At 43.9% G+C, this 23,262-nt stretch overlaps 1 protein-coding gene across 1 annotated transcript in view; it reads right to left on the bottom strand.

The window, feature by feature from the left end:
* The window catches only part of FYB1 (FYN binding protein 1), a 49,879-nt gene extending 33,546 nt beyond the window's left edge, over window positions 1-16,333 (bottom strand). Inside the window, exons 1-2 of the mRNA XM_083403267.1 lie at window positions 16,235-16,333; window positions 2,496-3,627 (exon numbers count right to left, since the gene is read on the bottom strand). Coding sequence (XP_083259393.1) covers window positions 2,496-3,627; window positions 16,235-16,237 — 1,135 coding nt within the window. The 5' untranslated portion in view covers window positions 16,238-16,333. The remainder of the gene's footprint in view (window positions 1-2,495; window positions 3,628-16,234) is intronic.
* Window positions 16,334-23,262: the final 6,929 nt, after the last annotated feature.

The raw sequence follows: 23,262 nt of genomic DNA, 5'->3' as shown, positions 1-23,262 counted from the left end.
TAGAGATAAATAAGAGACAGGAGCAAGACAGACAGTGAAGTTAAAACAAGTTCAAACTTAATACATGACAACAGAAGAAGCAAGTGAAGAGCAGTCGTCTCACACAATTAAAACACAAAATCCACCCACTTTCCCCATCTTTTATTTAAATATATTTACTTGCAAAATTAATGTGCATACAAAGTTAACTCCAATCAATTAATAACTATAAACATATTTTTTTAAACTAATTCTTATAAATAGTTAATGGAAATTATTTAAATGCAGGAAGACTTAGTTCTAGCAATATTTTTTTTTAAAAAAAAGAAGAATAGCAACCCAGCAATATATATATGCTACGCATGTAGAAATACACTTATAAATAGATATTTAAATTATTCATAATTGCATGTATAAGTTGCTTTTTTTTTTCTTAACTCAAAAGTGACTTATACAGAACATGCAATAAAACCAGCAGAAAACTATTACAATGGTGAAAACAAAAGTATGGCTATGCATCTTTCACGGTGATGGATGTTTAAAAATAATAATAGTGCCCATTTTTCCCCCTTCCTGGGGCAAATATCATCCAGGAACTCACTTTTTGGTAAAGTGTATTTGTATGTTTCTCCTCAATAGACAAAAAGAACAAACTTTTAGAAATATTATTGAAAGCGATTCAACAGCAAGCCTAGCAAGTTATGTAATAAGTGTCCGAAAAAAGTAAAAATAAAATAAAACTAAGAACAAGAAGTTGAAAGTGAAAGTTTAGGGAGGAACACAACAAGTTCCGTGCATTTAATTTGAGATAATGATGCAGCATAAAATAATAGGAAGCTTAAAGTGATAGTTAGCACAAGGAGTAGCTCGCATTTATACATCATTCAACAGGTGTTCCTGATTATGGAGGTGCAACGATGGGGGAATGTTAAACTGGCCAGCTTTCTACTTGCCATTCAGCTATTGCAGGCACAGGAGTTCTGTCCTGGTTTCACTTCTAATATTGTGGCCACCTAGACTGCTGTAAGTCCGAAGCAGTTAAATGGGGGTTCACACATTTGGAAAAGGCAGATGGTTGATCCTTCTGGAACTTCACCAGTTCAGAACATAGATGGGGGATAGCATTATTTAAATGTTTCCACACATCCAAAATCCCCTGTGGCAACCTTCCCTAAAATTCTATCTGATGTGCTAGTTTACTTTTGTTTTCAACATGAAGGAAGCTTTTTACATGAGAAAGCTTTGAGACTTTCCTGTTTTAATTCCAAACAGGGACAGGTTCAGAAAGGCTGTACAGTGGTACATCGGGTTACATACGCTTCAGGTTACATACGCTTCAGGTTACGGACTCCGCTAACCCAGAAATAGTATCTCGGGTTAAGAACTTTACCTCAGGATGAGAACAGAAATCGCACGGTGGCAGCAGCAGGAGGCCCCATTAGCTAAAGTGGTGCTTCAGGTTAAGAACAGTTTCAGGTTAAGTACGGACCTCCAGAATGAATTAAGTACATAACCAGAGGTACCACTGTATACTGATTTCCCCTCTGCCCCCACCCTGCTGCCCCTTAGGATGAATGAACATAACTGGACTTTTCATCCCCATATCTACTTCTAGCCTTCCTGCTGGTGGTCTAGGCTACATATTACACGCAGAGGCATACATGGGCATCCAGAAGAGGGACATTTGCACCCTCCACCCCCACATGGACCAGAAGCCCCATTTTTCAGAGTTTTTTGCGTTCGTAGAACCTGAGATATGAGACAAAATGTATGCACACTATTCTTCTCCATTTTTTGGTGAGAAACTAGGCAGTGTCCCCCACCTTTCACTGTTCTACTTAGCCTTTCTCTGCCTGGAAAAAAAATATATCATTGAATGTATATAACTTTTCCTCAAGACCGCTTTCTAATCAGGAAAAGCAATATCCAGAGTGATGATTTGGCACCAGAAAGTCAGAGGGGGTGTCGGCATAGAGTGAGCAGTTGCTTAACCCTTTCTCTTGCTACTGTTCCATCCTTCCAAATTGCAATGTCTAGCAGGGTTTCCTCCCTCACGAAGTTCCCAGTGCAGGCAAACACACATTAAGAAGGGAATTTCACAAGGTGGGAGAGTCCTTAGGGGCAGCTTGGAGTGGGAAAGGGTAAATGGGGAAAGGATAACACATTCCTCTCCCAATCAGCTCTGATGCTGTTTCCCCTGTTTAAAAAGTGCAATCAGGGTAAAATTGCACCCATCTCTTTTACTACAATTCAAGCAGTATATGAATTTTGGTAAACAAATGAAATAAATATCTAGCGTGGCCCAGTCAAAAGCTCTAGGTAATCAACAGAGTGAGAGAATCAGTGACAATGGAACATTCCCTACAATGCAATAAAACACAATTCAGTACAAGATGTATTGGGGAAATATTTTTACACGGCACATTATTATTATTATGTCCCCCCTCCACCAGCATTGAGGAGCTTTTTCCCCACCTTGCATAAAACCAACAGCAAATAGGGGATGAATAACTCACTTTCTTCGGTGTTTTTCCTGAATTTTTCAAGGTTCACCGTTGGAGGTCTGCTGGGTTTCTGCGGGGCCAGACCTAATTTGACTAGTGGAGGGATTGCCTTCCGTCTCGGCAAATTCTTGTCCTTCTCTTCTTTTTCAGAGTTACTATCCCAAGGTCCTGTCGTAGTCGCCCTGGGCAGACCAGTGAACTTAGGTGCTCCAGAAGTTGACCCAGAATCCTCTTGAGAGACTTTGAAAATATTCTTGGCCACACTTGGCCTTACTTCTTCGTTGCTTGGCTGCCCGTAAGATTTTGGGAGGGCCGGAGACAGGTTGCTCTTGTCGGAGACGTGTCTCAAGGCTACACCAGGGAAAGGGCTGGCTGTGGAATCCACCCCATTGTCTCTCTTTCCTTCGACATCCTTGGCCATTAGAAATGAGTTGGGTTTGGGTTTGAGGCCTAGTGGGCTTGGAGAAGTCGGATTCAAGGAGGGGTATTTCTTGGGAGCCTCTTCATTGGGGACAGGATGTAGACCTGGTTTCTTCCCAAGGGCTGGCTTCAGAAAAGGAGGTTTGGGGTCATTCTCCTGCGAGGCCGCGATTATTTTTTCTTTAAATCCAGCCGCCACTTGAGAGACAGGCTTTGTCTCGTTTCCTTGAGGTTCAGGTTTAAAATTCGACCTTGGTAGCCCCGGTGGCCTGAGTTCATTTTTTGGTGCTGTGGAACCAGGCAATCTGTTGTCAGGAGGCTTTGGGAACAATGGCTTGGATTCAGCTTTTAGTCCGTCAGTAGGTTTGGGACCCAAAGGCCTAGGAAATCCAGGTTTTTCATTCGTTTCCCTGTTAGCTGCCTGCGCCAGGGCAGCAACCTTGCTGGCCACTGCATTGCTCTTCAAATGGGGTGGCTTTGGGTCCTTGTCCGATGTGTCAGGAACAGAAGGTTTGGTGCCCAAAGGTGGTTTAAAAGATGGAGATTTGTGGATGTTGCTGGGTCTGGGAGGCGCAGCGGCATTTTCCAGGTTGTTAAATTTCTCAAATGCAGTCCTCGCCACCAACGACGGCTGTCCTGCTGCTCTGCCTTGCCGGCTGTCAACCTCCCCAGCTGGGTTGTTGCTAAACTTTGCCATGATGGACTTCACATTCGGCTTGCCATCCTACAAATGCACAAAGAAGATTAAAAAAAAAGACGAAGAAGCCGAGTGAGAAGTTGTTTGCAGTAACGTTCACATATACTGTACTTGGAATGGGTTTCCTGGTCTGAGGCTTGTGAGGCTCCTGATTGGTTAGCGATATCTCAGCATTCAACTTCCTGTATGGCTAAAGATGTTCAACATTTTGCTACATACTCGTTGTGGTTAAAGTATTATTTCAAGGCGTTTGCTGCAGACGAGCAGTTTTGCTGACTGGATCTGGCCTTGCTATGTCTGCTGAAATTTCCCCCTTCCCAACGTATTTGCGGAACAAAGAAGTGATATTATGACCTAAAATGTATGTAGCAAGTGATACTGCTAAACCCAGCAGTTCTGTCCTCTCATAGTGCATGTGTTGTTGGCATCCTTACAGCCTTGTGAGGTGAGTTCAAGCCTTCCTTACCTCACATTTCATTCTACCCACCAACATGAACCCTGCACACATGCTGACTGCAGCAGATAGTTTTTGACTTTCTTATCCTTGTAGGTTGTTGCAAGCTGTAAACTGGCACTGTAGACTGAAACATGAACCAGTCTAAGAAGCATGAAGTCAGAGGCTTGGCATAAAAGCCCTGTGGGGCAATGAATGTGCAGGTCAGCATGTGCCACACACTCATCCCGTTTTGAAACGGGCCTGTTGATTTTCAAGGCAGAGTGGTCCATGAAGCACTAGAGAATGTGCCAACTGAAGAGTTATCAAATCAGGCTGACCTCATAAGGATGAGACATTAAGACCTGGGAGGTTTCTATTTATACCAGTCTAGAAATCATGTAAATGTTGGAACATGACAATGAATCATGGGCGATTTACTTTTGCCACAACCATTCACTTATTTATGAGAAAGTAAACAGGAGTTTGCGAGAGGGGAAGAAATCATTTCACTACTCCTTTCATTTCCACTATTAAAAGTTTAAATCATTTAATTTATTCAGCTTAAATCATTTAATTAAATCATTTAATTTTTTACTCAGAGCACACCCATTGAAAATAATGAACATGGTTAGCTTAGGTCCATTAATCTCAACAGGTCCACTCTGAAACCTAGCTGAATGCTGCCCTTCTTTATCACAATTGCGCTCATTTTATTATTGTTTAGGAGCTAGTTCGTTTATTTCCATAAATCCCATGCCACTGATGGGTGACCCAGGTAGGCGTCTGTTGCTTGTAACATTGCTGTTTTCTATCTGAACAGTCTCCCATTCCTCAAAGGTATCAGAGCTCTGAAATTTCAGACAGACTGAGGAAATTGTACTGGCTTTATAGGAAATTTTAAAGTGACAAGTAGAGGAACTAGCAGGTGGTGGGTAGATAGATGTCTGTCTTAAGCAGCAACAAAGTACAGTATAGCAGAGCAGAGGAACTGAGTAGCAGACCAAACCTGCTCCACCTGTATATCTGTGAGCGAAAAAAGCCTACATTACAAACATGCTATTAACCTCAAGGACTCCCTCATCCGAAAGGAGGAACACTGAACTCAACAGTGCTGCCATTGGACCTCCTCAACACTAGGGGAAGTGGGGAGCATGCAACAATCTATAGCTATGGTGTTAGGGGGCATTCTTGTTGCATTTTCATTTCTCACCTTGGAAACTGTTGGCATCTCTCCACCCATCACCATCGTCATCACCACCATAGTCAGCTGTGCCCTGCAGCACTTTTACTGGCACTTTCAGACGCAATGCCTTTCCTACTTCAGGATTTTACATTACTTTCTGTTTTTATTAACATTTGATGATCTCCTTCTACAAGTCAACAATAGAAAGTGTCCTTTCATCATGGTGTGGTACGCTGGTTTGACATCATCTGATAGGAAGTGCCTACAGAGGGTGGTGAATACAGCACAAGATATTATGGGCTGTCCTGTCTCTATTAGAAAGTGGATATTGGAAAATTGCTAAAACAAGACTCAGTGAAAATCCGTTAGGAAGGAGTTGAGGAAGTCATTTAACAATGGAAATTAAGTTGGATTTTTAAATGTAAGAAGTTTTATATGTTTGTTTGTTTTTCTTTTTAACACGTTTTGTTATTTTGTGTTGTGTTATATTTGTTATAAATCTGAAAAACTAATAAAAAATATTGGAAAAAAGAAAAGAAAAGAAAAGAAAAGAAAAGAAAAGAAAAGAAAAGAAAAGAAAAGAAAAGAAAAGAAAGAGAAAGAAAGAAATTATGGGCTGTCCCATGAATTCGCTGGATGAAATAGTGGAAGAATGTTGCCTCAGGAGAGTGAGGAAAATTCTCAGGGATGATTCCTGGCCGGCACTTTCTTGATCTCCTGCCCTCAGGCAGAAGATATAGAAGCATGATTAGTCGCACCAACAGGGTAAAGAACAGCTTCTATCCGTGGGCTGTTAGGATGCTGAATGAAAAGATAACAACAGGGCAACTGGCTTTCGAGTTTGGTGTGTGTGTGTGTCAGTAAACGAGGGGAATTAAGACTAAGAGAGCTAAGTGGGGGGTGCTCGTGTAATCTCACTGTATACAAGTTGTACAAGTGACAATAAAATATTTCAATTTCAATTTTTTTTGAAGATTATGTCATCAGGTTTCCTGCATTGGAAAGGTGAGCACACCTGGTTTGCAATGAGTGAGCGTCACCCTGGGAAAACCAACCTTTGTGATTATCTCCCTTGCCAGTTAAGTATAGCTATAGCTTTGTTTGCTAGATTATTATTCTAATTGCAATTTTTTAAAATTGCATTTTAATCCTATCTTTACTCCAAGGACTCAAGGCGGCATACATACTTATCCACCTCCCTATTTTATCCTCACACAGTTAGGCTGAGAGGCAGTGACTGGCCTGAGGTCACCCAGTGAGCTTCATGGTTGAGTGGGGTCATAATCCGATACTCTAAGACAGCCTTTCTCAACCTTGGGTCCCCAGATGTTTTTGGCCTACAACTCCCATGATCCCTAGCTCACAGGACCAGTGGTCAGGGATGATGGGAGTTGTAGGCCAAATTTGGGGACCAAAGGTTGAGAAAGGCTGCTCTAGGCACTGCACCACACTGGCTCTCGGTTGTAGTAGGAGTAGCAGCAGCAGCAGTAGCTAGTGCTGGGAGAGAATTCAGATCGGTTTTACTGAATTTGCACTTCCCAAAGCAACGCATGAACTGAAACACAGCCATCTTCAACATTTGCAGTTCTCCGAATTTTGCGATACAGTTCTCGAACCAATCGAAATGCATGCAAAAATGCATATATTTTGGGGAATATACACATACAAATACATGTATTAGTGAAAATAACATCAAATGCATTCTATTATGCAAAATTGCATACTCATGTGTATATATTAAAAGAAATGCATACTTAAATACTGGTGAGTTTTCATGAAAGCTTAAAAAAAAATGTCTCCGAACTGAGGCAGAGTGCTGAGCATGATATATAAGCGGGAACAGAAGAAGGAACTAGTATGTGAATTCATGTGCCTTCAGAAAGAAAGGCGAAGCCCATGTGATTTCTGGAACAAGAAAAGGCTGCAGTTCTTCATTTACTTAATATATTTAGGGCTAGATCCTAGGATTATTTATTTATTTCATAATGGGTTGGTATGTTTAGAGCCATGAATTAATTTTGAGGCAGCATTTCAGGGCGGTAGAGATATGTCCCCTCAGGACTGCTTAGCACACACACTGTTCCTGCAGTAGGGACAACCAAGGGAGGCCTGCATCAAAATGTTGCAGCATGGAATACTTCTGTTCAGGGTTCCTTGGAAGCAGAGCTTAGTAAAAGTATGATCCTCTCAGATGGGCTAGATCAATTCTGGCTGCTAGCGACGCAAGGCCCAACTCAGCTTTGAGGTGGGCAGCCGGTGTCCCACAAGGAAAGTCCCAAAATTTGCCTCAAAAAATTATTTTGTAGAACTTCTAGTTCAGATTTGAAGCCAATTCCCCATATCTCAACCCCGTAGAGCATTTGGGCGGTGATTTTAGAAGCAAATATCTTAATAGTTGGGTTGATTAACCGTCTGCCCTTTGAATGGAAGAACCCATATAGCTGCCCAGTACAACCGCCAGACATTAGCTTAATTGCTTTCATATGGGGCTCAACAACAACACAACAACAACAGCAGCAGCAACAACAACAACAGATCTGCATGCTCTTCATTCTTTTTCCAGTTATGAGAAATTTTGTCAATTCTACCACTATGTACAGATATCTTCTTAGATGTTTCTTCCCTGCTACACTTTGCATGCCTTGCCTAGCTTTACAGCTAAGACAATACACCATTGTCTTGCTACTGATAAACTTCAGTGTTACGTTTTGCATATGGCTTCACTATTTGGCTATGATGGCCTGAAAAGAGAAATAAGAGCTGCCTTTGGATAAAACTGTCCATCCAGACAAATGGAATCAACAGATTACTAAAAAGCTACAGACCAAACACAAAACGGTTGGAGAGGAGTTCCCACGTTCAGTTTCCAAATAAGTCATTTCTTTGTAAAATAACCTAAGGACAAGATCATACAGAAGGGCACCCGCTTGGCAAAAGCTACCCTAGACCACTCCATTCTCCAAAGAATGCGAAGCTGTTGCAATACTTTCTGCCACCCTGAATCATTCTCTTTGTCCTTTACTAGTCAAATTAAGGCTTTTCACACACTGTTATTTCCCCTTCAAGAGCTCCATCAGCTGACATGAAAGAGAGAGAGAAGAAAGGGCAAGGAAAGAGGAAGATGAAACATTAGCCAACACTGCTGAACTTCTCTCTCTTTTCTCAACCTCTGTTTTACTGTCACAGAAGGAGAACGTACAAAAATATTCAGTGTGTGCTAACAGTTAAGCAAGCCTTGCGGTTTCCTTGCCAGGAGGACTAGGCGTACATTTATTTACAAACCAGCTAAAGTTCTGGAGCTAACACTTGTAAAGGACTCTCTACAAGTGTGTGATTTGGGCCTCCATCCTTCAAACTGGGATATCCTAAGGCTATACTTCCTTGTAGCTTCCAGGGACAACAGGATAAAGCTTGGCTGAAGCACGTCTACTTTTGCCACCAGGTCTACTCACGAGACAATTCTTGGGGCACCTTGAGAGAAGGAAGAGGCAAGGAGTCCCAGACCAAAGAGCACAGTAACCATCAGCTCCTGGAGATGGCAGGAGAGAACTGTTGGGACAACCTTCTCCTCACCTTGCCTTGAACTTCTTGAGATGTCTCTGTTACTGACTACAACAAACTGTATGAATGGAAAAGAGCTTGGCAAATGATAGTTGCCATTTTCTCCCACATAATAGGGGTCAAATTAAATGTGATATGTTTCTACAGCTCTGTATTTTTTATTTGCTGAGGAGTAACTGAAGGGCCTAGATTAGGATTAGGAGTGTGGTATAGCTTGACCCGGGCGACGTGGATGGCGCTGTGGGTAAAAGCCTCAGCGCCTAGGGCTTGCCAATCGAAAGGTCGGCGGTTCGAATCCCTGCGGCGGGGTGCGCTCCCGTTGTTCGGTCCCAGCGCCTGCCAACCTAGCAGTTCGAAAGCACCCCCGGGTGCAAGTAGATAAATAGGGACCGCTTACTAGCGGGAAGCTAAATGGCATTTCCGTGTGCGGCTCTGGCTCGCCAGAGCAGCGATGTCACGCTGGCCACGTGACCCGGAAGTGTCTTCGAACAGCACTGGCCCCCGGCCTCTTGAGTGAGATGGGCACACAACCCTAGAGTCTGTCAAGACTGGCCCGTACGGGCAGGGGTACCTTTACCTTTATATAGCTTGACCCTAGGAGATACCCAACAGAAGTAGTTAAATTTTTATTAGCATTCATTGGTTAAACTTTCAAAAGGCTACACACTTAGGGACTGGCTTCCCCCTACCCACTTCCAGTCTCAAGCCCCCCCTCCCTATTTTGTGCTACAACCAGGGCTAACCCTACTGTTAGGAAGGGGTGGGGAATCCCTTTTGGCTCAAGGGCCACATTCTTTTCTGGCAACCTTCCAAGAGCCACATGCCAGTGGTGGGTGGTGTCAGAGACCAAAGTGAGGGGAGCAACAAATGTAAATCAGAGTTCAAGGAGGGTGTGAAGCAGGACTGGCAAGTGATGTGCCCTGGGGGCAGGGCCTGCCCATCCATGAGGCAAATGGAAGCAGCTACCTCAGGCAGCGAAATGCTAGGGGCACCCATCCCAAGGAGTGAAAAACGGCAGAATCTTTAGCTACTGTCCATATATAAAGGTGGTTTATATACATCCCAAGGGACGCGGGTGGCGCTGTGAGTTAACCACAGAGCCAAGGACTTGCCGATCAGAAGGTCGGCGGTTCGAATACCCATGACAGGGTGAGCTCCCATTGCTTGGTCCCTGCTCCTGCCAACCTAGCAGTTCGAAAGCACGTCAAAGTGCAAGTAGATAAATAGGTACCACTTCGGTGGGAAGGTAAACAGTGTTTCCGTGTGCTGCTCTGGTTCATCAGAAGCAACTTAGTCATGCTGGCCACATGACCCAGAAGCTGTACGCTGGCTCTCTCGGCCTATAAAGCGAGATGAGCGCCGCAACCCCAGAGTCGGCCACGACTGGACCTAATGGTCAGCGGTCCCTTTACCTTATATACATCCCACCTTTTCTCTAACATGCTAACATTTTTTTTTAACAAGGCATTCCCTGCCCCACCAAGGTAAAACTCAGAACTATGATTTGTCTGAAAGAGCTTCCAGAAAATAGGACTTGTTGCTACAGGATAGGGATAGCTGGATAGCAGGTACTAATGTGATATGATCACTCTCTTCTTTATTGCCTTTAATTTAGCTGGAAATCAAGATGTAAAAGAAATTGAGGAGAATAATATACAGGGAAACTTACGTAGTATTAACCAGTATACATGAACTCTCCTCAGTCACAAATTAACCAGGTGGCCTTAGGTAAGCGATGATGGCCTTCACCTCAGTTCCCCATCTGTAATCTCCAGAGGAAACAGAGCTGGCCTGCATTGTTGAACAGTTGTAACGATTCTTGAGATTATGCATGTGCATTATTTTGATCACTCAAGGAAAAAAGTGCTACACAGATACTAAGTATTATTACACTCCAGAGTCCTCCGCCTGACATGTTGTTAAGAAGCCCATTCATTCCAGAACAAGGCTGTACCTTCTATTCCATCTTAAATTTGCATATGTAAAGCATCTGTGCAGTTATTTGTGCAACACATTTGCCCATGGCCATGAATTCACACAGCTAATCCGCTTCCTGCTCTGAGCAAATGCAAAGTAAAGGTAAAGGTAAAGGTACCCCTGCCCGTCCGGGCCAGTCTTGGCAGACTCTAGGGTTGTGCGCCCATCTCACTCAAAGAGGCCGGGGGCCAGCGCTGTCCGAAGACACTTCCGGGTCACGTGGCCAGCGTGACATCGCTGCTCTGGTGAGCCAGAGCCGCACATGGAAATGCCGTTTACCTTCCCGCTATAAAGCGGTACCTATTTATCTACTTGCACCCGAGGGTGCTTTTGAACTGCTAGGTTGGCAGGCGCTGGGACCAAACAGCGGGAGCGCACCCCGCCGCGGGGATTCGAACCGCCGACCTTTCGATCGGCAAGCCCTAGGCGCTGAGGCTTTAACCCACAGCGCCACCCGCGTCCCACAGCGCCACCCGCGTCCCACAGCGCCACCCGCGTGGGTGCAAATGCAAAGTAGATTTAGACAAACTGCCTGAAGTATCATGTAAACCTCCAATGGGGCACTTCTATATCACATAAGCATCGTGGCTGAGTGGGAATTTGAACCCTGGTTTCACAAATCCTAGTCTGGCACTCTTAACCACTATGCCATACCGGTTTACAATGCAGAAGGTTGTGTGCAATGTTAGTCCTACTCAAGAGTACCCATTGAAATGAATGGACAGGACGGAAATTAGGTCCATTAGTTTCAACAGGTCTGCTCTGAGTACAATTGAGTTGGATACAACCTCTTGAGTTGAATGTTTTAGGAGTCTATTCTACCCGATGATGCTATTGTAGTGCTACCTGCTTGATCTTCCTATTGGTTTAAGTGTTATCTTTCAACTTTAAACTTCAGTAAATATAAACAAAAAATGCCCCTTCCCATTAAAAAGGCATCTTTTCAAACGTGGTGACTCACAGGGATACATGGGTAATTTTGTCTCTGTGATTTCCTCTGCGATATGACCTCACGTTTACCTTTCAGGCTAAGGGACGAATCTGCATATGGTCAAGAATCCTTGGCAGTTTAAATATCCCAAAGTATGCATGTGTATTTTGAGTGAAAATACTAATGTATTAATTTATTTAACAAAATGTATGTGCCCATTGATTGTAAGAAAAACTTTACGTGGTTTACAAAAATAATTTAATTTTTTATTTTATTTTTAGAGCAAGTACATATTTGAACACATATTTAAATATGCCTTCTAAAGTACCACAAGCATTTAAATAGTATTTTAGAGAAAATATTCATTTAAATATGTATTTAAATAGATATTTAAATGCATATCTTTAGAGGAGACTTGCTTAAATGTCATAGATTAATGGGGAAAGGGATCGGAATTGAATTAATGGAGTTTTTAAAAAATGTGAAAGTAATTTTTCTTTTAAAGCAAAGTTTGTCAAAAATGTTTTCCGATACTCTTTCCCTGCCCTGACTGAAATAAATAAATAAATAAATAAATAAATAAATAAATAAATACAAAAAGAGCTCGGAGATCCCATCAGCAGAGTGCAAAAGACATCAGCACACACTCTCCTTTCACCTATAGAAAGCCTCACGTTTCAAAGTGCAATTTCGTCCTGAAAATTGCATGCATACGATTGCAAAATGCACGAGCGCTTTTTGCATATTTGTCAGGAACCCAAGACTACCTCTCTGCTGAAACCCTTTCCCTCCTGCTTTGATCTTCTTGTGAAGCAAGGCTTAAAAACTTGCAGAGGAAGATGTCTAAACTGCACACACTGCAGAATATCAAAGCCCCCTTTACCTCTTAATTGCTCCCTGATGTGCAGATGATAGGCAAGAGGGGGCTCTGAGAACCTGATGAAACTCAACTGCAGGCTGCATCCAACCTGGAAGCAAGGGCATCACCACACCTGAGATTGCCCTGGCTGTTCTTATCTGATGCTATTTCACTGTAAAAGCAGGATTGCTGCTGAAGTTCAAGGGCAGGTAGAGATCAAATACAAGAATTTTGGCAAGAAAGTCCTTATCAATAAATTTTTAAAAAAGTATTTCCCTACTTATCAAAGCTGGCTATTCTTGTGGATGGGTGAAGAACATAAACTGCAGTTTGATTCCATAAAAGAGATGTTCATGCATCTCCTACCTAATGTCCACAGGTGTACACACACCATAAGTTTAAAGCACATTTCTAGCACACTGGGAAGAAACATGGGAACTGTAGTTCACCACTTGCAGAACTATAATTCTCAGCACCATTCACAAACTACAGTGCCCAGGGTTTGGAGGGAGGGGCTGAGAATGTGCTTTGAATGTATGGTGCGTAAGCAGGCCACTTCGGCCATGAGCAAGATGGCTGCCCATGTTGCAATCCTTCCTACAATATGCTGGTTCAATGGTTGGCTGTCGGCGGTGCTCTATAATGCTCTGCTAAGCACAGACTTAGCGGGATGTGGGTGGCGCTGTGGGTTAAACCACAGAGCCTAGGACTGGCCGATCAGAAGGTCGGCGGTTCGAATCCCCGTGACGGGGTGAGCTCCTGTTGTTCGGTCCCAGCTCCTTGCCAACCTAGCAGTTCGAAAGCACGTCAAAGTGCAAGTAGATAAATAGGTACCGCTCTGGCGGGAAGGTAAACGGCATTTCTGTGCGCTGCTCTGGTTCACCAGAAGCGGCTTAGTCATGCTGGCCACATGACCCGGAAGCTGTACGCCGGCTCCCTTGGCCAATAAAGTGAGATGAGCGCTGCAACCCCAGAGTTGGTCATGACTGGACCTAATGGTCGGGGTTCCCTTTACCTTTACCTTTAAGCACAGACTATGGTGGACACTGATAAGAGTCTCTCTCACACACTCAAGGACACACACACACACACACAGAGGGAATCACTGCATGAAGTCACTGAATGAAGTTACATCACTCTTTCTCAACTCCCAGAGTTAGGTGGAAGAGGTGCAGAGCTGATTAGGATCTTCAGAGGAAGGTCTGAAGACCGCAGGTCCACAGACAATTTCCCGATCCAGTCAAAGGCTCAGCCCCAGAAAAGAACAATGCGTACATAAAACAGTACCGTACTGGAACCGGCTTTTATCTTATATTTACATTTGGTCTCATCGTACAAAAAGACGGGCTGATTAATCATTTTATCTGCAAACCCCTTACGTCTGATCTGTCAAGGGAAATCACATAAAAACTATGCAGAGAAGTAATGCAAATGTTAGTCACGCCACTTTGCCACCAATTTTAAGGTATTTCTACCTTATTCTTCAGTAACCTATCATGTTTCTAAGATCTCATCTTTCCTCCACGGATATCAAAGGGTTGTAAAGTGGTACCTGGGGTTATAGACGCTTCAGGTTACAGACTCCACTAACCCAGAAATAGTACCTCGGTTGAGAACTTTGCTTCAGGATGAGAACAGAAATCGCGCGGTGGCGGCACAGCGGCAGCAGCGGGAGACCCCATTAGCTAAAATGGTACCTCAGGTTAAGAACAGTTTCAGGTTAAGAACGGACCTCCAGAACGAATTAAGTTCTTAACCCGAGGTACCACTGTAAGTTGTTTCTCCTCCACCCCCTAGAATTCAGGGGTGCCCAAACTTTTTCCAAAGAGGGCAAGATTTGATGAAGTGAACATGTGTGGGGGCTGACCAAAGTTGTTGTGATTTTACCCTAGGGCATATACTGCCACGGGGGCCGGATTAAATCGATGGGGGGCAGGGGGAACCGGACTTTGGACATGCCTGCTCTAGATCATTTACCTTAGGACCAACTCTGGGATGGGTTAGGCTGGAAGAGAGATCCTAGTCCACGATCACCCATTCCCACCAACATTCCTCAGGTGAAAATAGGGACATTTCTCACTCTCCCGCAACTGATCCTCCTCGACCTCCCAGTTTTGTTGTCCCAACCCCTGCAGAACATTTCCTTCACCTCTACACCGGCACACACACCTTCCACCAGCCTGAGAAAACCTCTTAATCCCATTTTTATTTTATTTAATTATTTTGTAGATTTACAAAAAGACAAAAAAATGCACACTAATAAGTTCATTTTAGAAAGGGGCAAAGATTAGATGCAGACGCACAAAGCATTTTTTTTAATAAAAAAAATCTAGACTCTTTGTACTTTGCTCTGCTCCCTCTTTCTTCCCACCCTGGCCCTGTCCTCCACCTGCACCTCGGGGCCAGTGCATCATATGAGGCCTCGGCAACCATAGCCTCTTCCTGACAGTAAGAGCTGTTCGACAGTGGAATTTGCTGCCAAGGAGTGTGGTGGAGTCTCCTTCTTTGGAGGTCTTTAAGCAGAGGCTTGACAACCATATGTCAGGAGTGCTCTGATGGTGTTTCCTGCTTGGCAGGGGGTTGGACTCGATGGCCCTTGTGGTCTCTTCCAACTCTATGATTCTATGATTCCTCCTCGCCTGCTCTCCAGCAGCTGCTACGAGATGCCCAAGGGAGGAGGCTGACAGGGGCAGCCATGGGGAGGCCAAGGAGAGGCAACAGAATGCTCTCTTGCAGCTGCCACTGCTCAGGACATCTTCCGCCCTGAGCTCAGCAGCAGCAGCACTGGTGGGGGAAATAGGGACATTCCAGGATCAAATCAGAAGCTTGTAATTCCGAGATTGGCCCTGGAAAATAGGGACACTTGGAGGATATGGATTGCCCCATGAGCTTCATGGTTAGGTAGGAATTTGAGCTCCATACTCCCAGCCCAACTCCTAGCCCATGGGGTGCCTACATGGTGTCTTGCAGATGTTGTAGACTTTATCTCCCATCGCCCCTGACCATTGACCATTGACTGGGGCTGATGGGAGTTCTAGTCCAGGACATCTGCAGGGCACATTTACCGCCCCTCCTCCAACCACAACACAACTCAGTTTTATCTACAACTTGTGATCTAAGGAGACGTGTGCAGCCCACCAGCTATGTACGCATGGTGGACCACCAGGCTCTTGAGAAATGCATTGGTGCAGCCTGTCTCAAATTGCAGAAAGAAAAGAAAAGGCATTTGTCATGGGAACATAGGAAACTGCCATGCAGCAACTCTGACCATTGGTCCACCTAGTTCAGTATTTTCTACCCTGAACAGCCACAGCTCTCCAGGGTTTCAGACAACAGTCTCTGCCCGCCATGCCTATAGATGATGGACACTGGACCTGGGAGCCTTTGAATGAAAAACATGCACTCTGCCACTGGGCCATGGACCTTCTGCAGGTGAGGCACCAGGGTGTGGCTGACAGACAGCCTTTGACTCAGTAGATCACAAGCTGTGTGCAGCCTGATCGGCTGGTCTTGCTGAAAGAGTTTCTTAGAATGCTACACAGCTGCCCTTTCAAGATATGAAATGAAAACGCATGCATCAGCCACTCATGACCACTGCTGCAAAACAGTCTTACAGCTGTCTTATCACTTTAGTTTTTAATAACTATTTCAGCGAAATCGATGAAAATTAGAAAAGCCTGCACTTACCATGACAGCAAAGTTCTTTGTGGGATCACAAGCCTGCTGAAGAACGTAGTGTTAGAAGAGGAAATTTTTCTTTGTCCTTTTGCCTGGAACGGTTAACACTTTGAAAATAGGAAGTGGGCTTGTTTTTTTCTTCTCTAATCCAGCCTTCGTAGGAAAAACCAAACAAGTGCAATCCTTAGTTTGCATATTTTGATCCGGCAACTAGCAAGGCTTGTAGCAGTAACCTGAACATGCCCTGTAGTGCTGGAGGGGCAAAGGAACTGGGAAATAAATAAACAAACAAATACAGTGGTACTTTGGGTTACATATGCTTCAGGTTACATACGCTTCAGGTTACAGACTCCGCTAATCCAGAAATATTACCTTGGGTTAAGAACTTTGCTTCAAGATGAGAACAAAAATCGTGCTCCAGCGGTGCAGCGGCAGCTGGAGGCTCCATTAGCTAAAGTGGTGCTTCAGGTTAAGAACAGTTTCAGGTTAAGAACAGACCTCCGGAACGAATTAAGTACTTAACCCGAGGTACCACTGTAATAGTAATTATTTTATTTTATTTGTACCCTGTCCATCTGACTGGGTTGCCCCAGCCACGATGGGCAGGAGAATACACGAATAACTAGAAAATCTCCAGCACTATATTAATGCACACATTTTCCTTTTTTTTGGTTTTTTTGTCTTGCTTTTCTAGTAGTTGCAACAGGATAGTTGATTTACAATATTTTTCCTTGTATAACACGCCCCCGTGCATAAGACGACCCCTATTTTGGGGGACTCAAACGGGGATGGGGGTGGCCCCAGAGTTGTTGAGCTTTTTGGTCTGCTCGTCACCAGCATCCAGCAGCTGTCAATCACCAGCCCAACAGAGCAACTAATGAAGCAGAAAAGCAGAATGATGTGTGGACAGTCTGGCATTTGTGATTGCTCTCAGTTTCTCATTTTTCCAGGCTTACTGTAAGCTTGGACCACATCAATTTTTGGTCCACATCAATTTGCATTTTTTAAAAAAACAACTTACAAAAATTCATCCAATTTTAATGTGCATTTCTCCTAATATACATATTTGTCTTTGCCTAATACAGTGGTACTTCGTATTATGTACCACCCCCTTTACGAATGCTTCAGGTTACGCACTCTGCTAACCCGGAAGTAGATGCACCTTCTTGCTAACTTTGCCCCGGGATGTGAGCGGAAGTCGCACTCCGGCAGCAGCGGGAGGCGCCATTAGCGAAAGTTATGAGTGGTTTCCAGTTATGAACGGACCTCCAGAACGGATTAAGTATGTAACACGAGGTACCACTATATATACTTTTCTGCAAAGCAATTTCCTATAACATAATACATCTTTTATGTTATTTTCGCTAATCTAGGCACACCAGAAGGGACACGCGTGGCGCTGTGGGTTAAACCACAGAGCCTAGGACTTGCTGATCATAAGGTCGGCGGTTCGAATCTCCACGATGGGGTGAGCTCCTGTTGCTCAGTCCCTGCTCCTGCCAACCTAGCAGTTTGAAAACACGTCAAAGTGCAAGTAGATAAATAGGTACCGCTCCGGCAGGAAGGTAAATGGCGTTTCCGTGCGCTGCTCTGGTTCGCCTGAAGCGGCTTAGTCATGCTGGCCACATGACCCAAAAGCTGTACACTGGCTCTCTCGGCCTATAAAGCGAGATGAGCGCCGCAACCCCAGAGTCAGCCACGACTGGACCTAATGGTCAGGGGTCCCTTTACCTTTACCTTTATGCACACCAGTATATGCATTTTTGTACACATTATTTGCACTGCAAAATTTGGAGAAGTGAAAATTTCACATATTGTTTTGAAAAGTGGGAATCAGGTCGGTTTGCACTTAAATGTGAACTGACTCATTCCCCACTCCCACTCCTCATCCCTTGTAGAATCATAGAATCATAGAATCACAGAACCATAGAAACATAGAGTTGGAAGAGACCACAAGGGCCATCGAGTCCAACCCCCTGCCAAGCAGGAAACACCATCAGAGCACTCCTGACATATGGTTGTCAAGCCTCTGCTTAAAGACCTCCAAAGAAGGAGACTCCACCACACTCCTTGGCAGCAAATTCCACTGTCGAACAGCTCTTACTGTCAGGAAGTGCTTCCTAATGTTTAGGTGGAATCTTCTTTCTTGTAGTTTGGATCCATTGCTCCGTGTCCGCTTCTCTGGAGCAGCAGAAAACAACCTTTCTCCCTCCTCTATGTGACATCCTTTTATATATTTGAACATGGCTATCATATCACCCCTTGTATATGGTCCAGTATAAATTTACCATTAAGGTATGATTATTTGTCGAGACATGCTGCAGAGAACACACATACACAAAAAAACACCTTTCCAATCTGGAGGATCCCAAAGGTGATTCTCTGCAAGAGCCCACTGGAATAAAAGAGGAGCAAGAGAACTCCCTTTAGGCCAGATATTGCAAAATAGTGATATTTCTTTGGGAGGTTTTTCTTTCCTGGAAAAGCAGTCCCAGAATGCTTCCCCTTCCAAAGTTATTTCCAGCCTCAGTAGCATTTTGCTGTGCGGCACGGAAGGAAGGGGCAGGTACAGTGGTACCTCGGGTTACATACGCTTCAGGTTACAGATGCTTCAGGTTACAGACTCTGCTAACCCAGAAATAGTGCTTCAGGTTAAGAACTTTGCTTCAGGATGAGAACAGAAATCATGCTCCAGCAGCGCGGCAGCAGCAGGAGGCCCCATTAGCTAAAGTGGTGCTTCAGGTTAAGAACAGTTTCAGGTTAAGTACGGACCTCCAGAACGAATTAAGTACTTAACCCAAGGTACCACTGTATTGTTTGAAAAACACAGATCCAACCAACATCCCCTCTCCCTGCCAAGCTTACCATGATTTGGGTTTCACTTCATACTTAGTCAAGATCTCTGGACTTCAAAGTGGAAATGCATCATATTTTGCATTCATTTCGGGGACTTCTAAGTGAGGTAAATCACGGCCTAACAGTTTGATTAGTATGTGTGCGGGTAAATACTGCAGATTTATCAGACAGCTACAGAAACAGGTCTACGTAGTGAGCCAGAGTCTGAATTCTGAGAGGAAAGCAGCAGCTGCTATTTTAGTTTAGTATCAAAGGGAAAGGTTTTAGAAAGTAACATAACCACCTGAGTTTGCAAGCAATTCCAGGAAGAACTGGTTGCTGAGTGACTGAGAAGTTTTTTCTATGCTGGTTCGTTTTAAGATGAACAGATAAAGGTAAAAAAATAAAATAATGCCCTAGATTCTCAAAGATCCCCTATTTGAGGCGTCTTCTGTTGTGGGAGTGGGGAACTTTGGGCCTTTCCATTGTTGCTGAACTACAACCCACATCAGCCCTGGCAAGTCTGGCTGATTGCCAGGGATGATGGGAGTTGTAGTCCAGCAACATCTGGAGGGCCAGGGGTTGTGTTTGTTTGTTTTGCCGAAATGTCTGTCCCCTTTCTGGGACCGGCCGCAGATGAGGTTAAGGCAAAAAGGAAAGAGGATTGTAACTCAACCGGTCCCATGCAAAAAAAAGGTAGGTCATATCTGCCTGCTGTCCTGTCTGAATCTTCCATTTTGGTCAAGAAGATGGATGACTGACAAAGCAGGGAGGAACATACTTGCTGTGAACTGAACACACCCTGGAGCTCCTGCAAAGTTAATCTTGGGAGTAGGTGCTTTCCATGGAGTTTTCTTGGCAGGGATACTGGAGTAGTTCCTGCTCCAGGTGGATCACGTTTGGTCAAAACTCTCCACCTGTCCATCTTGGGTGCCCTGCTCGGCATAGTTCATAGCTTCTCTGAGTTATTCAAGCCCCTTCGCCATGGCAAGGCAGTGATCCATGAAGGGGTCAAAAAAGGTCCGTATAGTTAAAGCTGTGCCAACAAAGGTCCGTATAGTTAAAGCTATGGTTTTCCCAGTAGTGATGTATGGAAGTGAGAGCTGGACCATAAAGAAGGCTGATCGCCGAAGAATTGATGCTTTTGAATTATGGTGCTGGAGGAGACTCTTGAGGGTCCCATGGACTGCAAGAAGATCAAACCTATCCATTCTGAAGGAAATCAGCCCTGAGTGCTCACTGAAGGACAGATCCTGAAGCTGAGACTCCAATACTTTGGCCACCTCATGAGAAGAGAAGACTCCCTGGAAAAGACCCTGATGTTGGGAAAGATGGAGGGCACAAGGAGAAGGGGACGACAGAGAACGAGATGGTTGGACAGTGTTCTCGCAGCTACCAGCATGAGTTTGACCAAACTGCGGGAGGCAGTGGAAGACAGGAGTGCCTGGCATGCTCTAGTCCATGGGGTCACGAAGAGTCGGACACGACTAAATGACCAAACAACAACAACAACAGGTGCTTTGTCCAACTGTTTGACACACACCTTGTAACAAAAGGGGCTTTCACTCCCATCTCTTCCCTGCAAGGTAAAGAGGCTGGGAGCCCCACACTTCCTCAATTAACAGACTTCATTAACAGACTTCCACCACCTCCCATTTAATTCCCTTGCTCCCCAGCTGCTAGATGGCTAAGAGCATGGGTAGGCAAACGAAGGTCCGGGGGCCGGATCTAGCCCAATTGCCTTCTAAATCTGGTCCGTGGACGGTCTGGGAATCAGCATGTTTTTACATGAGTAGAATGTGTCCTTTTATCTAAAATGCATCTCTGGGTTATTTGTGGGGCATAGGAATTGGTTCATATTCCCCCCCCAAAAAATATAGTCTGGCCCCCCACAAGGTTTGAGGGACAATGGACCGGCCCCCTGCTGAAAAAGTTTGCTGACCCTTGGCTAAGAGCTTCAGATATTAAACTGAGGGTCGGGGTGTACTATTACTGAGCCCTCTGATCTTGCTAGCAAAGGGACCAAAATCTGAATTTCCCGCTTACTTCCCCTTTAAGCTTGGGGCATGCAGAAGTGGTTATCCTTCCTTAGCAAAATACAGAGCCACCTTCAGAGTTTCTAGTTCAAGACTTCTGTTGGAGGGATTCAAGACAGAGGAAGTAAAAGAAGCAAGAGGTTGCATTAAGATAAAAATAAAGTCTTTTCTAACTAGGCCATAGTATCCTGATGGAGGAATGGGTGGAATCTGTCAATTTTGGTTTCTCCCAGCTTCCCACCCTAACCTTAAGTTAGTTCTCTACATTTCTACATGGGTGTGTGTATGTGTGTGTGTTTTAAGTGATCATGAAAATTTATAAGCATTTTGCTGAACCAGAGCTTCTTGTTGAAGGCAGCTCCCCTTTCTCCTCCCTCTTCCTCCCCAGACCACAAATGCATCTCAGATACCTTCCCTGGCGTGTGTTGTTCTTTCTACAAGCTTCTGCTTTCCCAATTTAGCTGTTCTAACATCTCCCCAGCCCCATTTTTCCAGTGGGTTCTTACTAAGCTATGGGTTAGAAGATCTAGGAAGAGGGGATCCAAATCAGTTTTATTTCCAGGGCTTGACACACTTTCATAAGTCCCATTTATTCATTAATCTACACTTTAAAAAATGCGCACAAATCTTTGCTCTCAAAAATATGCAGTTCTTAGATGCATTTCTAGATGCACACAGACTTTAAATGTATTCTGGTGTTTCTTTTGAGCTGAAGACTGGTGTCAAAACATTCAGAAAGTGTGACAGCTTAAGTCCAGACGCACATGTTAGTCTGGGAGGTTTGGATCAGATCATTTCTTATCAGAATTCACAAGATCACATTCCTCAAGTGTTCCCCCCCTCTCTCTTTGACACCTGCCATGAGTGCACTACGGAGCAAAAATCTCACAATGCATTGCACAAAGTTTAACACTATGCACATTGCTGTGATGTATTTATTTATTGTCTGAAGGTTCTATGGGGGAATAGCTGGGGTAGCATCTTTCCACTGAGGAATGCGTGGTGACTCTGAAAGCTGGGAAAAGCTTATCTTATGGACAGGGTCTATGTTCCTTAAGCAATTGCTAGTCCTAGGGCAGGAAAAGATCTGCAACATATATATATATAATTAACACAGCTTTGCAGATAACACAGTTTTCAATGGCAGGTGGGATTGCCAAAATCTTTTTTTTCTGGATGCATGTCCCTTCCACCTTCTCTTTTTTTGGGCTAAGTGTGTAAAGCTGAATGTGCAGAAGTTAAATGTGTTACTAGTTACCTGTAATCAAATCAAATTAAATAAAGAGAGTTAATTTTTCTTAGTGCCAGCCCCCTGTTTTTGGAGCACTCTTCCCACAGAATGGCACCTGATTTGACAAATTTCATTGCCAAGCAAATACATTTTCATTTTTCCTGGCATTTGGACATTAATGCAACTTTGAAGCAATTTTGATTGTATCTGGTGGCTCGTGTTGCAAATGGAAAAGATGTTTTTAAAAACCAGTAATAGATTACTTCGGATAAACCCCGTTAATGTTTGTTAACAGTTCTTAAGAAAGTATACATGCAAACAAGTGTTATTTCTGAATTCTTCAAATAAATATTACAAAGAACAAACAGCTAAACATGGGAGGATAATAAAATCTCTGATATCCAGTTTGATGTCCAAAACCTGCTCCTGAATACCTTAAGCTTAGGTTGTAGATAACGTCGTATTTGGCGGAAACCGAACTGCAGCAGAAAGGAAGCAGCACTCATTGTGATGAATACATATCACAATGAAAATCGCTGCCATCTTACATCCCTTCTCACTATAAGGCAGCTGTCTATGTTTGCATTTGTGCACCATCTGTAAAAATTTGCAGATTTTTAAAAAATCCTTAAGTCTTCTGTAGTGTTCTCTTTTCCAATGGAAGCCATATTTGCCTAGCACCACCTCTGGAACTCTGGAGAGTTGGAAGCCGGCAACAAAACAAACAAAACCCTGTCAATGTTGTGTTTTTTTTATAGGCAGCCAACTTTTAATTTAAATTCTAAGTCATTCAACACACTGACTCGTCCTAAGAGACCCACACCCTCACAAGTGTATTTGAAAAACAAAGTGCTACTTTGTTAAGAGAAAGAAGATGCCAGATTTTTAATCCCAGCTGGACAGTAATTCTGGTCACTAAGGCTTTTTTAAGGAAA

Source organism: Podarcis tiliguerta (genome assembly GCF_965153285.1).
Source record: "Podarcis tiliguerta genome assembly, chromosome: 11".
In the NCBI taxonomy this organism is placed as follows: domain Eukaryota; kingdom Metazoa; phylum Chordata; class Lepidosauria; order Squamata; family Lacertidae; genus Podarcis; species Podarcis tiliguerta.
Note: the sequence above shows the minus strand (reverse complement) of the source record. Positions and strands in the feature narration are given on the sequence as shown.